The sequence below is a fragment of the Watersipora subatra genome, chromosome 10 (assembly GCF_963576615.1).
Source record: "Watersipora subatra chromosome 10, tzWatSuba1.1, whole genome shotgun sequence".
Lineage (NCBI taxonomy): Eukaryota > Metazoa > Bryozoa > Gymnolaemata > Cheilostomatida > Watersiporidae > Watersipora > Watersipora subatra.
In genome coordinates, this window is record NC_088717.1 from 44,088,408 (window position 1) to 44,104,525 (window position 16,118).

The following is a 16,118-nucleotide window of genomic DNA, read 5'->3' on the forward strand; positions in this document are numbered from 1 at the left end:
GCATGTATTTAATCTTGCATTTGCTCATGTTGGCTATAATAAAATTTTAAATCTAGCTACAGATACATTATTATCAATGTCTCAAATGCGTCAAATAAGGAAAATTGTAAACGTGTCATATTAGCTTCCTCTAAATGCTGTGTAAACATCTTAGTACCAACTACCAATTATATCGGTCTACGGTATTTATGTCAATCAAACTAAGTAGAATAAGGTCTTTGTATCGGCACAGGTTCGTCGCTACCAGACCGAAAACTAGTTACTAAGTAAAATATATGGCAGATTAGTGTGTCCTCAGTTGATGAATTGAGTTATATCTACAAACTCGAGTTTGTAAACATAAGATGCAAGATACTAGTTTTACGGTAGCATAACTGTAGATCTGGTGCACAGACAAGCACCTGTTAGCTAATAAAAATTAAACTACGTATGTACAGTAGTACTTCAACATGTTCAACAACTCAAGTTAAGAACATAGAACACGGGCCTTATAAGGCTCCATAAAAATAAGCAATTGGAGCCTTGAAAAGAATATGTGGTGAAACCAACTGCATCCCTAAAAGTCATGTACATTGTATAGTCAACGTTATCGACTCATTATTGGTATCAATTTGTAGAAAAAAATTCACTGGTCACATTTGATTAGTTGATTCAAGTACTGAACAAATGGTCGAGTTATGCAAAAGTACATGTGATACAGCTCTGATTACACTTCATGAATCCATCTATCAGAAAAGATTTCAGCACACGTGTCAACGGGGCTATGATGTATTCGATGTTCTGCAAATCATGCTTTGCATCATCTTCAACAATATTATTTTATTATATAGTTTTTACAAGCAAAAAATTATTCATTTTGGCATTAAGCTTTTATTAAAAATATCCATCCAAGCCGTGGCCACTCACTTAGTTTCAGCTCATACAATAGGACAAATTTATCTACTGCAGCAATCTCAAACAAAACATTATGGTTTATGCAGCACACATTCAAGTCTCTCTTTTCCATTTATGGCAGCTTCTACACTGACAATGCAGCTTTGCGAGTGAGATCACATAAACACCCTGTAATAAATAAAACAAGTGCAATAAATATATATCATTCATAGATATTTCATTCTAACGAGTATCTATTGAAAGCTTTCAAATTGGGAGTTAGATAGATTGCGAGTGTAATTTTAAAAATAAATAAATGTTTAACAGAAGCATAAGTATGCCAAGCCAAAGATTCAAAGCTTTGGTTTTGAAATTGAAGATGTGCATTGATCACTTGATTTTCCTCATTTTCTACAAGTAAGAAGTGAACATCTAAAGACTAATCATAAATCTAATTTACTAGCTAAAACTGCGAAAGAAATTTTGAAGCAAATATAGCTAGGTGAAACGATAAAAAATTATAAAACAATGATTGGCGATAGCAAAAAGTTATAATTCTATTAACTAGAAATTCCACTGTCATACAGCCCACGACCAAAGTGATATTGGAAAAAAGAAAGGGTACTGATGGTTGAGAAATGCAATATTAGCAGTCAAATGGCACTGCAGTGCAATAGGATAACTGCAATGGTAGCTGTAATGTACTGGGTGTGGATGTTATTATATACAACAAACAGCAATAATGAAAGGAAAAGATTATATGTTTATATAACTCCCCTGCAATAGGAGAAATGCAATATTGTCCAATATTAGAAGTAAAATGTACTGATATTATTAGAATAACCAATATTATTAATATAGTAATAATATAAAACCAATGCACAATTTTGTTTACATTCCAAAACGTCATAGCTAACGATATAAAAAAGTATCAAAAAGAATACCCAGTCTTAGTAATAGTAATACAGTAATAATAAAAAATCAATGCACAATTTTGTTTACATTTTAAAATGTCATAGCTAACAATATCAAAAAGTATCAAGAAGAATATCCAAACTTATAATTAAATATCGTAATCTCATAAGAATCGTTAGAAAAAAATATCATCGTCATTTCTTTTACTTACACTGCGTTGGACATCAGTTAGAATACCAAAGTACTCAAATGTGTCTAAAATGTCAGGTACTTTGAAATCGGCAAAAATGAAACAATTTCAGTACTCCTACGTTAATTACAGAATCCTTCGGCAATTCAACAATGCTATAGACTGGTGAAATGTGCACGTTTTGTTTTCGTGAAATGGGCACAACTTAATCGTTCTATTCTCTGTCGCTTGGCGTTTCAATTTCGGGTATTAACTTTGATGAAAGTGAGGCTTAGCAAGTTTTAATAACGATTTTCGTCCAAATAAATCTGTCTATTTGTTTATAATCCGATCAGATGGGTAAGTTTTAAGATAATGCTGACGGTTTACCAAGACTTGGTAACATAATTATGTAAATAGGTTTGTATGTGTTTTGTATCGTTATTATATATTAATTACTCTACAAAATGATGGTTAAAATTGTTGATGAAATTTTGATACAAGGGTTAGTCTCATTGTTGATGAATAATTTTTGAGATTTGTGTGCACATGTGCATTTATCATAAATCTCCCAACCAATCGCTTCGCTCTTGTTTGGTCGTGGGATTAATAAATGTATTTATGAGTACTAAAATTATTACTTTTAGTATACCCAGCAAGTTAAGTCGTTGTATTGCTAGATGCTACAGATTAAAAACAGCCATCAGTAACTCACTGTGCATCCGTATCTCACACGCACGCGCGGGCAGGGAAATTACATTATAACCTCAAACAGGGAAATATAATCTGAATGTAATGATGATAAACTATTTATTGCTTAAAAATAATACCTAAACAAAAACAGAAAAATGCCTCTTTTTGAATTTAAACACAACAGTTCATCTATAATAGAAGACTCAAAGTAACATATAAATTTACCTCCATTCTCCTATCTTCCTCTGTAGCATAAAGCTGCTGACGCCTGTCAGCTTTAACTATAAGCTGTCTGTTCCAAACTTTAACTACCTGATACTCAGAAAACTCGGAGTCACCTTCGCAGTAACCTTACAGTAATTTTACAATTCGGTTGTTTGTCAATAAAATGTGTCGATCGAGTAATTCATTAAAGTAACGATGTTAATTAATTTAGTAAACATCTATGTCCATGCAATTTAATAATAGAGTAAAATCCCTAACCTTGAAATCACAGACAACGCGTTTTACGAATGATAACATTTATTATGAGCTATATAAAAATTCTGTGCCGATGACTGGCTAATGAAGCAATCATATATTGATCGCTTGTAGACTCATTTCAGATGTATCACTCGTTACGTCACGAATGAAGCACCCGCTAAAATCTGAGCTTTGTGAAATATGGCCTCATTCAAACACATATATCTCTAGAGAGGGTTAGTCTACTAAGACAAAAATAAAGTCAACTTGATGTTTTAGCCTTTTATTGGTTTTAATCTCATTAAACCGACCTTTTTGAGGCAAACACATCTTTAATACTTTGAAGACCATGCATATAAAAAAGTTCTGCAAGTTCTGGGCCGAGGTTACATTCAGCGAGCAAACATTCGCGCATTGCATTTGTGCTAAATGCATAGCATAACAGTTTTGCTCTGCTAAAACAATGTTTGAATGCTAATATCATTTGGTTCAGCAGTGCAGAAGAAGATTTGAGGCCAAAATATATTGTGGAAGGTTTAGAAAATGTTTTTTCACTAAAAAATAAATACTAGAAAATGTTTTTTCCATTGAAAACAACAATCAGAATGCAGCTATCCAAGCAAACGATGGAAATATTTTTCTTTTAAAAATGCTAGTGTAATGCGGAGAACCGGATGTCCGGTTCACGACAAGAAAGGGGGATAGCGGCATCTTAACTGCGAGAACGAGAGAGGTAGGACGCAAGAACCAGGTATGTTAGATGGTGTCAAGAGTGGCGACTACAAGGAAAATCAGTAAGTCAACGATAATAGTAGCGATAAGAATCAAATTATTAGGCAATAGCAAATAATTGGTGATTAGACAGAAAATTTGCGAGGATAATAGTTGAAAAAAAGAAATAAAAAATTATAAGTTATACAATAGTGAAGGATTGAGGATAATAACTTGGAAAATAAGTGACAGACACAATAATAGTATTTTTTGGGAAGGGGGTTAAGACACCCGAACTGAGACTAGAAACAGGAGCCAAATTGGAAGGATGGAGAAGATTTATTAAGAGATTTGAGATAGCGATTGTGTCGGCAGGATTAAAAAGAAAGGAACACACCAGAGTGACAAGAAAAGTAAAATCAGAAGAATACGATTTAGAACAAAAGAAGGCAGCGTTTCTGTTGGACTGCATGGGAAAGAAGGGGTATGATATTTTTGAAACATGGGAGATAGAGGTCGGCGCCATGCAATACGACGACATTAACGAAAAATTTGACGCTTATTTTTCTGAGAAGGAAAATATAGTAGCAACGAGACACAGATTATTTACTATGAAACAGGATAATTGTGAAGATTTATGCAGGTTTATAGAAAGAATAGAAAGGGCAGCAAAACAATGCAGGCTGGAGGAGTTAGAAAAAATCTAATACTGCAGGTTTTGATAATGGGTATGAATGATGATGAAATGAGAAAAGAGTTGTTACTTAAAAAGAATATTACCCTAGAGAAGGCAAGAGCTAGGTGCAGTCAGTACGAGTCGGCCACAATGGCAGCGGGGATAAAAACAACAAGGGAAAAAGAAACGATAGATCAAGTAATAGGAGAAGAAGACGATGAGTTAATACAAAGGATAGGAGGTAGAGCTGACGGAGGAGCAAGAAACAAAGGTAATATTGGTACAGGGAGATCAGGATTACAGTGCTATACATGCGATTGATTCGGACACATCTCAAAAAATTGCTTCAAAAATAGAGGAACTGGGTATAATAGAGGATACAGAGGACGAAACTTAACCAGGGGGGCAGGCAAGAAAAAATGATGAAAGGTCACCTATCACATGCTATGCTTGCTCGGGAACAGGACATATGGCAAGAAGCTGTCCTAACCAGCTAACAGATAAAAAAATAAGCATGGTTGAAAATAATGCATCGGAATATTCAGAAGATTCATTATGACTAGAAGAGAAATTAAAAAGATTTAAAGCAGCCAATGACTTTCTAATCAGCTTGAAAACTAAAAACAAATACATAAACTTCGAGATAGGCAAATAGCTGAAAGAGCTATTGAAAGAGAAAGAGCCAGGGGGCAAGATGCAGAAAGGGTTAACAGGGAGGAAAAGAGACAACAAGAAATCAGAAGGATAGATAGAAAGACAAGGGAGAGAAAGTCACCAGTCTGGCAGCGGAGAGTTCGTTTTGCTGAACAACCAGAGATAAGAAACAGAGACATCCGGCTAGATGTCCCTACTCTTCGGGAGTATGTGAAGTAGAAGGAATGAATGGGAACAATAGTCAGGGCTTAAGGAAAAGGTAATAGTTTCAGAGAACAATAGAGTGGATAATAGACAGGGCTAAAAACAAGAGATAAAGAGAAGGGAGAGAAAGGGAGATGTGATGCGGAGAACCGGATGTCCGGTTCGCGACAAGAAAGGGGGATAGCGGCATCTTAACTGCGAGAACGAGAGAGGTAGGCCGCAAGAACCAGGCACGTTAGAGCTAGTTTTCATTTCTACATGTAATATAAGTATGGTTCGTTTATGTCACTTGTTCATGAATATATCTTTTTATCATTTGATGGATTATCATTATATAACTTATAAATATCCAGATTTGTAGCATGTTATTTAATAGCATGCTTGCGGCTATCTTAACACGGCTTACAGTAGATCGATGCTCATAACTCCACTTATATTGTGGATAAAAAACTAGTTTTGGCTGCAAACTATAGCAAACATATCAGTGAGTGCAACGGTTTTTCATGCAACAATGTTAAATATAGATAAAAAATAAAAATGTATTCAAATTTAGAATGAAGTGAAAATTGCCAACAATTTGCAAAGAAAGACACCGGCTATAATATTATCGCAGGCCAATTGCAAGCAATAGATAGCAACTGGTAGAGTTATTTCTCAGTTTCTCTATGCATATTTATTAAGGGATCTTCGACAAGGTAGAGGTAAGTTAGCAGATTTATTGCATCCAAAAGGTTTCATATGGTTTCACTGAAAAAAGAGAGCAAAAAGAGGTGACATTCGCTTCGCCCAATATAGGGCTAAAATTATTTTCTGAAATTCTGATGAACCAATTGAAAAATACACCGCCAGCCTCTATTTGACCGCCACCTCCAATTGACCGCCACTATTATAGAGGAAGGGTTGAAAAATAGAGCACCATGGCATTCAATTAAATGTTTTACTGTAACTAACTGTCACGTGAAGTAAGGCTTACATGGTTTGTAAATACATGCCATGAACACCTTTTTAAGACGAAGTTAGCGTCTGTATAGAACTGTGGCCATGACCTGCTCTGCGATAGGTTGCTCCAGCCTCCAGCAGAGTTGGAAGCTATTTTATTGGCTAATCCTAAATTCCTTGACTCAGCTGTTGTAAGTGTTCCTTGCAATGAGGCCTGTACATGAGGTTCCAAAAGCTTATATCGTGGCTAAACCTAGTCAGTCAGTGTCTGATGAGGAAATACATACTTACATTGATGGTTAGTGCTTGACAGCCTTTACACATATTCGCACTGTGGTTATGAGGGAACTCTGCACTCTCTCCTTATATGCCACGGTTGGATAGTTACTGTTATTATCCAACAGTGTAGTACTATATCGTCTGGTACTACTAAATAGTCTGATACTACTGTACAGTCTGATACTACTGTATAGTCTGATACTACTGTATAGTCTGATACCACTGTATAGTCTGGAACTACTGTATAGTCTGGTACTACTGTATAGTCTGGTACTACAGTATAGTCTGATACTACTATATAGTCTGGTACTACTGTATAGTCTGATACTACTGTATAGTCTGGTAGTATTGTATAGTCTAGTACTACTGTATAGTCTGGTACTACAGTATAGTCTGGTACTAATGTATAGTCTGATACTACTGTATAGTCTGATACTACTGTATAGTCTGGAACTACTGTATAGTCTGATACTACTGTATAGTATGATACTTCTGTATAGTCTGATATTACTGTATAGTCTAGTACTACTGTATATTCTGGTACTACTGTATAGTCTGGTAGTATTGTATAGTCTGGTACTACTGTATAGTATGGTACTACAGTATAGTCTGGTACTAATGTATAGTCTAGTACTACTGTATAGTTTGGTAGTACTGTATAGTCTGGTACTACTGTATAGCCTGATATTACTGTATAGTCTGATAATACTGTATAGTCTGGTACTACTGTATAGTCTGATACTACTGTATAGTCTGGTACTACTGTATAGTCTAGTACTACTGTATAGTCTGGTACTACTGAATAGTCTGGTACTACTGTATAGTCTGGTACTACTGTATAGTCTGGTACTACTGTATAGTCTGGTACTACTGTATAGTCTGGTACTACTGTATAGTCTGGTACTGCTGTATAGTCTGATACTACCGTATAGTCTGGTACTACTGTATAGTCTGGTACTACTGTATAGTCCGGTACTACAGTATAGTCCGGTACTACTGTATAGTCTGGTACTACTGTATAGTCTGGTACTACTGTATAGTCTGATACTACTGTATAGTCTGATACTACTGTATAGTCTGATACTACTGTATAGTCTGATACTACTGTGTAGTCTGGTACTACTGTGTAGTCTGGTACTACTGAATAGTCTGGTACTACTGTATAGTCTGGTACTACTGTATAGTCTGGTACTACTGTATAGTCTGGTACTACTGTATAGTCTGGTACTACTGTATAGTCTGGTACTACTGTATAGCCTGATATTACTGTATAGTCTGATAATACTGTATAGTCTGGTACTACTGTATAGTCTGATACTACTGTATAGTCTGGTACTACTGTATAGTCTAGTACTACTGTATAGTCTGGTACTACTGAATAGTCTGGTACTACTGTATAGTCTGGTACTACTGTATAGTATGGTACTACTGTATAGTCTGGTACTACTGTATAGTCTGGTACTACTGTATAGTCTGGTACTGCTGTATAGTCTGATACTACCGTATAGTCTGGTAATACTGTATAGTCTGGTACTACTGTATAGTCTGGTACTACAGTATAGTCCGGTACTACTGTATAGTCTGGTACTACTGTATAGTCTGGTACTACTGTATAGTCTGATACTACTGTATAGTCTGATACTACTGTATAGTCTGATACTACTGTATAGTCTGATACTACTGTATAGTCTGGTACTACTGTGTAGTCTGGTACTACTGAATAGTCTGGTACTACTGTATAGTCTGGTACTACTGTATAGTCTGGTACTACTGTATAGTCTGGTACTACTGTATAGTCTGGTACTACTGTATAGTCTGGTACTACTGTATAGTCTGGTACTACTGTATAGTCTGGTACTACTGTATAGTCTGATACTACTGTATAGTCTGGTATTACTGTATAGTCTGGTACTACTGTATAGTCTGGTACTACTGTATATTGTCTGGTAACACTGTGTATTCCGTTGCTACTGGAGTACCTAGTACTGAACCATAGGTTGATAGACATAAAGGAACTTTTGTACTGACTTTATGAATCCTTTATTGCAGGGAAGGCATCTGATCACAAGCAGTTACGCGTTGAGGCTATACCTACCTGGTACATTAAATCTGCATCAGGTAAGCTCCTGAGGAGAGTTCTCAAGAATCAAGCGTTGAAAGACATCTGACACTCTTCTATTCCCACTTTTTCTTGTATCTTATTTATATTAACTAATTTATTTACTTTCAGTCTTCCAACTTCGTACATTGTTAACCAGTTTTACTCTGATAATTACTTGTTTGCTGCCATTCTGGTACAAGTATCATGTCAGTTACATTGCATTATGTTTGCTATATACTGTCATGATTGCTGCATAGCAGAATTTTTGCTACATAACATATAACATGCTACCTATTGATGTAGCATTACACTTGCTCCATAAGATTTTTAATATATAGCCTGTTTGCTGTGTAACATATTTGTTATATAGCCTTTGATATGCAGTCTCTATTCTATATAGCCTACTTGCTATATTGCATCGTTGTTATAGAGCATTATGAACACAATGTAGCATCAAGCTGGCTGCACGGTATTATGCCTGTTTTACAGCCATCTTGCGTGTTAAAAAACATTATTTCTGCTAAATAGCAATATCTTTGTCATGTATTATCCAGTGATCCCCAATTGTTTCGCGTTAATGCTTGTCTATAGGATTGTCTAGCGTCTTATTAGACAGCTAAATGAACTCTAGGTGTATGTCGATTGCTGGAATATAGTTGTATGCTATATTTTCCTAATGTTTTGCGATACTAACTGATCTATTTACGTTTTTTCATCTATTTTGCTTTAGGTCTTTTTTGAATCATTGTGACCTTATTTGTGAAAATATTTCCTTATATTTTTCCTACCTATATATATATATATATGAATGTGAGTAAATAAAAATACAGCCTGGAAATATAGAAATAGTATAATAGAGTCAGCAAACCCAATATACTCAGCAAATATAATCAAAAGGGTGAAAGGTAACAGTCTTTTTACAGTTGTTGAGCTGCCATCATGCGTGACTCTTAGACTTAAAAAGAGTAAAAGTGTTTCTTAATTCATTTTATTCGCTTTTGATATTGGTCATATCCTGCAACCCTACCCTCTTTAGAAGATTTGCATTGCTCGCAAATAGGTTGGAAAGAGGGAGCAGCCAGTATATCAGCTTGCAAATCTTCATTTTCTGTAAGTCCCTCAAATAAGCAATTGTCACAAATTGGTTTCAAGCAGTCACCACAGTGCGCGCTAACTTCTTTAGCTTCTTTATGGCATGTCTTACACTTTTCATGTCCACGTTTCCAGTTTTGCAAAACGATCCTTTTAACGGTACTAATCATTTGAGGCGTTTGCTTGGGGTGAACAGCGGTTTTAGCTCTGAGGTGCATGTCGTCAAGTGTTTTTGCACCGTCTGCTGTACACAACATTTGTGCTAGTTTTGTGAGGTAGACACCTGCACATCCTTCTTCACCAAAGCTAGTTGCAAGCAGCAACAAGACATTGTTATCTTTCAGTGTCACTGGATTACACTCAGTTCTAGGGTCATAACCTCGGCAGGCTTCAATAATCAGTACCTGAAATTCATTAGAACATTGGACTGATAACATTTACCCTAGTCTAGGGCTTTCAACTCTCAAATGCCATTCAGCTTTGCATCCACTCTTTATGCTTTTTATAATTTGCTCACACAATTCTATTAACATAATATGTCTGCAACTGAGCCTACGCATAAAAACATCTAAACTGCCTAATATTTATTATAATCTTTATATTTTTAAATTTAAGTGTTTGTCCTTGACACCCATATGTCCAGTTATATCAAAAACTTCAAGGAATGAAAAGCTGCTTTTTACTGGAGTTGAAGTCAGATTCACTGGTTTTTTCAAAGAAGCGATATTCTCTACACCAGTAATTTTTAACCACTGTGTCGCAGCACACTAGTGTGCCGTGGTACTTTATCTACCTTTCAGAAAAGACTGAAAATATTTTGAAGGTTAAATTTAGGTAATAACGGGTTTTGAGACACCCATCTATATCATTCAAAATCAAACTAAACATCCCCAGCTTCCGTTCCCAAAAAGCTAGGCTACGTCACATATTTATGAGCGGAGCCTTTTGTGCCGATTGCGTTGCTTTCGAGACCGACATTAAAATGTTGTAAAAAGACCTCATGACTTTGAAAGTTATTGGACCAATCTTTATTCTGAGTATGAAATCGGAATCAGCTTGTTTAATTTATCTAAAAATATGATAAAAGTTGTAAGTGACAGTTGTGGTGTAATGTAGTAAAGATTTAGACTAATATAAGTTACTCATATTCAGTTGGTAAAAAACTGTCAATGGCAGCTACATTACTTTCCACTGTTTAGAAGCTGTTTTAAATGATGAGCAAATTTGTAGCATAAGTAAGAAATGTTTTTCAGCAACCTGTTTAAGCTAGGCCTTGACCTTTCAAATATTTATGCATTAGCTTTTAAATTATATGCACTGGTTAAACACACTCAGAAATAAACACACAAGTTCATTTAAAAGTTAGAATAGTAAATGTTTATATGTTGATGAAAAGCAAATTTTCTGCGCAAAATTCTTTTCACAACCAGTGCAACGCTGGACATTCAGTAGTTTGTACTATAAAATGGAAGTGTTTGTCTGTCGTCTGTCATCCATATGTCCAGTTATAGCAATTAAAATCTAGCAACGAAACAACCGCTGTCCGCTGTATTTGAACTTGGAAACTGTGGTTCTGCAGACAGGCATGCTATCCAGTACACCACACAGCCTACTTGTGGTGCTATAGAATGATTGTGCACATATCTATTACATCCGCCAATTTTCAAAGTCGATTGGTTAAAATAGCACACTTCACGCTTCAATTAAGACATTTGAAAATCATGATTGCGTGAGAGATCAGGAAGGCAGTCTTTACTTTCTAACGTTGGCTTTAGACGGATGGACACGGTTCTTGTTATAGTAAAGACTACGGAATGTCTGCGTGTGCTTAGCCAATGTGTAATATTTAAAAGCTAATGCATAAATATTTTTAAGGTCAAGGCATATCTAAAACAGATTGTTGGAAAGCATTTCTTATGCTACACATTCGATCAAGATTTAAGACAGCTTATAAATAGTGGCAGGTAGCGTAGTTGCCATAGACAGTTTCTTTATCAAATGGATATGAGTAACTTGAGCTAATCTAAATGGTTTCTACATTAATCTCCCAAAATTATAGCTTTCTTACCCTGTTCATCTGAAGCCTCTAACTGAAAAATAATATACTCAAAAATTGCCATTTGTTTCTGGCTGCAAATTGCTAGCATTAGGAGGTTATAACCGTTTGTACAGTGTTCAATATGACCCTCTGTGCCTCGGTTAGTGCAGTCCTGACTGTTAACATTTTTAGTTGTTTTTATGGCAGCAGGTATATGCTTCATCTTCAAACTGCTCATCATACGTTCCAACAAACACACATCAAATCTTTCACAACCCAGTGTTTGTGAGTTTTAAATAAATTACGATAAAAATAAAACAACTGTAAGGGTGGTTAAATGGGAAATATTGTAAGTAATGGAACAGCAAGTAATGGCTAGCTAGTTTGTTTTGCTACAACAATTACATTAAAAAATGGTTTGATACTGATAATATTAATACGAACTGAGAAAACAAAATAAAAATCGTGAATATGTTGAACTAACAATAACAATGAGTATGTAAAAGTGTGTGTATAAAAAGGTTACTGTTGCAACAAAAGCTATCAAAACATTGAATACAGCGATACTGGTACTCCTCGACACTGGTACCTTTCGATAATGGTTCCTCTCAATATTGGTACTTCGCATTACTAGTACAAATGTAAAAATAAAATAACAGACTGTATTTATCTGATATTTTATTTTTACATTTGTAATTGAAGCGAGTAACGGGGCATTTTAAATCATAAATTCAAATAATAAATAATGAATAAATAATAAATAAATCATAAATTCAAAATGAAAAATTAAAAAAATAAGTAAGGGTTTTGAAATGGCTTTAAAAAACAAATGCAAAAGGTAATATTAGTTAATAATAAAAAAAGCTCACATATTTAGCTTGTAACCTAAAACACAATAAGGATACCATTGATAAGATTGCTCAGAAATAAAAGAAAGGCTTTGGCCTTGTAGTTAGGTGCTCGTGTTTGCATACTTGTGACTGCAATCATCGTGAGTTCAATTGCAATGTCGTGTTGATTCCTCACTGCTAGATTTTAATTACTATAGTTGGACCCAGGAATGACAGAAAAAAGTCGAACAACAAACAAACACTGAGTTTTATATGTATAGATTTAGTCTAGTTCAAGTTACAGAAATTCATTGAATAAGGAGATTTAGCCAATGTCAACAACATTACCTGCCACTGTTTACAGCTGCACGTATTATAGATTGGCCCAGCAATTAATGCAAACATTTTTGTTTCAAAAATGTTCATTTTGGTTTCTAAATGTATTATAAGTATGATTCGTTTATAATACTTGTGTTTAAAAAAAATATTCAGTGCATTTAATAGATTATTGTTAAATAACTTATAAATTTGCCAATTTATAGCATATTATTTGATAGCATCATGGCGGTAATCTGATCCCACAATGGATCGACGGTAGTAACTCCTTTTCTATTGCTCATAAAAAGCCAATTTTGGCTGAAAGTCGTAGCAAACATGTCAATGAGTACAATGAGTTTTAAGGCCACATTGTTAAATATAAAATTAAAACATACCTTCAAAAATAAAATTAAAAATTGAAAATTCAACACCTTGCAAAGCAGGGCACAAGCTAAAATATCATCTCAGGTCAACTGCAAGCAATGGATATCGACTGGTAAAAATATTTCTTGATTTCCTTATACATATTTATTAGGATCTCTTTAATAAGGTAAATTAGTAGATTTATTGCATCCAAAAAAGTTAATGTCAGTCTATCTGAAGGAGAGGGCAAAATATAGGAGACATTTGCTTCACCGGTAAAAGGGCTAAATTTATTTCCAAAATTCTAGTAAGCCATTTGAAAAATACAATGCCAGCCTATATTTGAATGCCACTTTTAATTGACCACTGCTAAGGCGGAAGAGTGGAAAAATAGAGTGGCATTACGCGCAAATAGAGTTTTTTATGGAAATTGAACTATGCACTGGCCAGACACACACAGAAATAAACAAACACCATCATTTAAAAGTTAGAATAGTAAATGTCGTAAATGCGGAATAAAAATAAGTTTTCGGTGTAAAAACATTTTTATTACTCGTGCAACATCTGACATTCATCTAGTTTTTGCTATAATATGAGCTGTGTCCATCTATCAAGAAGCAGAAATGACTGCAATGCTTGTAAATAGAACCCAATATTCAAATTTAAAGGCATTGCATCACTCGATCACTTTTGCACAACTTGAGAGGATTTTTGCACATACTTATTACATAAGACAATCTCCTATAGTGTATGAGACTACTAGTGTACTACTAATATGATATGGATAAAACAACAGTCTCGAACATGCAGCAAAAAGCTTGCCAGCACATTGCAAATGAAAATAGTATTACTTGCCTTTGGTATGTCTCGATCAGTGTTTCTCACGACCACATCTGTAAGCTCATTGATCTCACCTGAAGTAAAAGGCTTTTTTACTGTCGGGTCTTTGATACCGCAAATTTTGTCATTCCCTCCATGCGTAGCAACACAAAGCAAAAAAATTGATGCCAACTTTTCTGTTTTATTGTTTTTGAGAAAGGCTTCTGTCTTGTCGATTAGCTCTTGGAATGTCCAGTTTTTTATTTCTTCTACAATTGGCCAACCAAGAGCATTCAGAGCTGTTCTGATTCCTTGTGCACCAACCTTTGATTGGGTCAGTGGTGTTAGCCCCGTACAATTATCAAATTCATTGTAGCAGATCAGTGCCTGAGGGTGGCTGAGTCTGCCTTCACTGCAAGGTTGTGGCAATAAATAATCTTCTCTATAAAACCCTAGCCTGTAAAACAATTTTATAGCATTCACAGACATTTTCAGTTGTAAAAATGCGCTTAGCCAATCAGGGTATGATAATTTTATGTAAAGGTCATGTTCGATGCCATTTAACAACTCGAACAAGGTCTCAGAATCTTCTCCCTTAAGCATCCATGCGAGAGGGCTTGTCAAACGTAGGCTTTCTGATACGATGAATTCGTGAAAGACTTGAGCAGACAATAACTTTTTGAGTCTCTTCAAGGTTGTCAAATCTTGGTGCATCGCTGCTACTGATACAGCACTTGGTCCCTCGCTGATACCAAAGCCTTCATCCAAGACTCCCTCCCTACCCAAAATTATAGTTTTCCTACAGTCTTCATCTAAAACTTCTAGCTGATCAATGATATACCTAATGTTTTCCGTTTGATCCTGGCGGTAAATTGCTAGCATTAGGAGGTTGTATCCATGGGTACAATTTTCACTATGACCCTTTTCGCCTTGGTTAGTGCAGTCCTCACTGCAAACATTTCTAGTTGTTTTTATGGCAGCAGGTATATCATCCATATGTAAACTGGTCATCAGACGTTCCAACAAACCTACACCATACCTTTTAAAACCCAGTATAGCTCGTTGTAGAGCTGTTTCTCCCATTTTATTTTTGTTCTGAAGTGCTCTTAATCCAGGTTTGAGGTTGATAAAGTTGTTCAAAAGCTCGCTCCCTGCTCGAAAGTGTTCGTTAGGAAATTCTGCATTTTCAATCAGATAAAGGAGCTTTTGTAGGGCATTGCTTCCGTCATCTTGATCCACTTTGACAATTAACTGGCGTGTTATTTCAGGCGATTGAGTATTGAGCCGTTCAACGTACTGGGATATTTTTTTGTACTGGTTTTCATGAATAACTTGCCACAGCTGTTGCAACTCAGGCTGAAGTGTGCCTGTTTGTTCTCTGAAACATAAAAGACCGTCATACGGATATGATGAAATAGTTAGCATCAACTCATTAGCAGTGCGGGTGACAGCAAACCATTTCTTTGCCATGTTCTATTAGTTGGTATGATAATTGCAAGATAACGTGCAACTAACTGGTTAAGATAGAATACTGCTGAGCTAGTATAAAAGCCTTTAATATTATTTTTAACAATAGTATTGTTATTAATAATAATAATATTATTATTAATAACAATAATACCAATATTAATATTACATATTGGGTAGTAATATTAGTATTAATATTATTAAGAATATTTATAATATTATTAATAATATTATTAATATTTTAGCTGTAAGACAGACTGACTGCACCAAATTTAGTGTGTAAAAGTATAAAATAATCAAATTCTATGTTGGAAACCAACTGAACAACATGGGTGGGTGAAACTTTTATATTTGCAAAATTTTAGCTTTAAAGATGATGGCCAGCCTTTCTGATTTCACTTGTTCAAGGCTCGCTTTTCTTTACACCATTTTTTTTCTTCATAACTAGCGGGCAGCATGAAAGTTTAAAACTTGATCTGAGGATGATTGCTCTTGTTTTTGTTTTTCTACCGATT

General features: G+C 35.2%; 1 protein-coding gene across 1 annotated transcript; it reads left to right on the forward strand.

Moving 5' to 3' along the window:
* The first annotated feature begins 7,193 nt into the window (after positions 1–7,193).
* LOC137407115 (ATP synthase subunit a-like) lies at positions 7,194–8,743 on the forward strand. Its single transcript, XM_068093716.1, has 2 exons — positions 7,194–8,118; positions 8,625–8,743. The coding sequence occupies exons 1-2, from the start codon at positions 7,194–7,196 to the stop codon at positions 8,741–8,743; spliced, it is 1,044 nt and encodes a 347-aa protein (XP_067949817.1).
* The last annotated feature ends 7,375 nt before the right edge of the window (positions 8,744–16,118 follow it).

What these genes read in the sequence shown, in the direction of transcription:
- LOC137407115 (XM_068093716.1), top strand. Translation starts at nt 7,194, where the DNA reads ATGTATAGTCTAGTACTACTGTATAGTTTGGTAGTACTGTATAGTCTG. An exon ending in TAGTCTGGTACTACTGTATA is followed by an intron (nt 8,119 to 8,624) that starts GTCTGGTACTAC and finishes CCTTTATTGCAG; the next exon opens with GGAAGGCATCTGATCACAAG.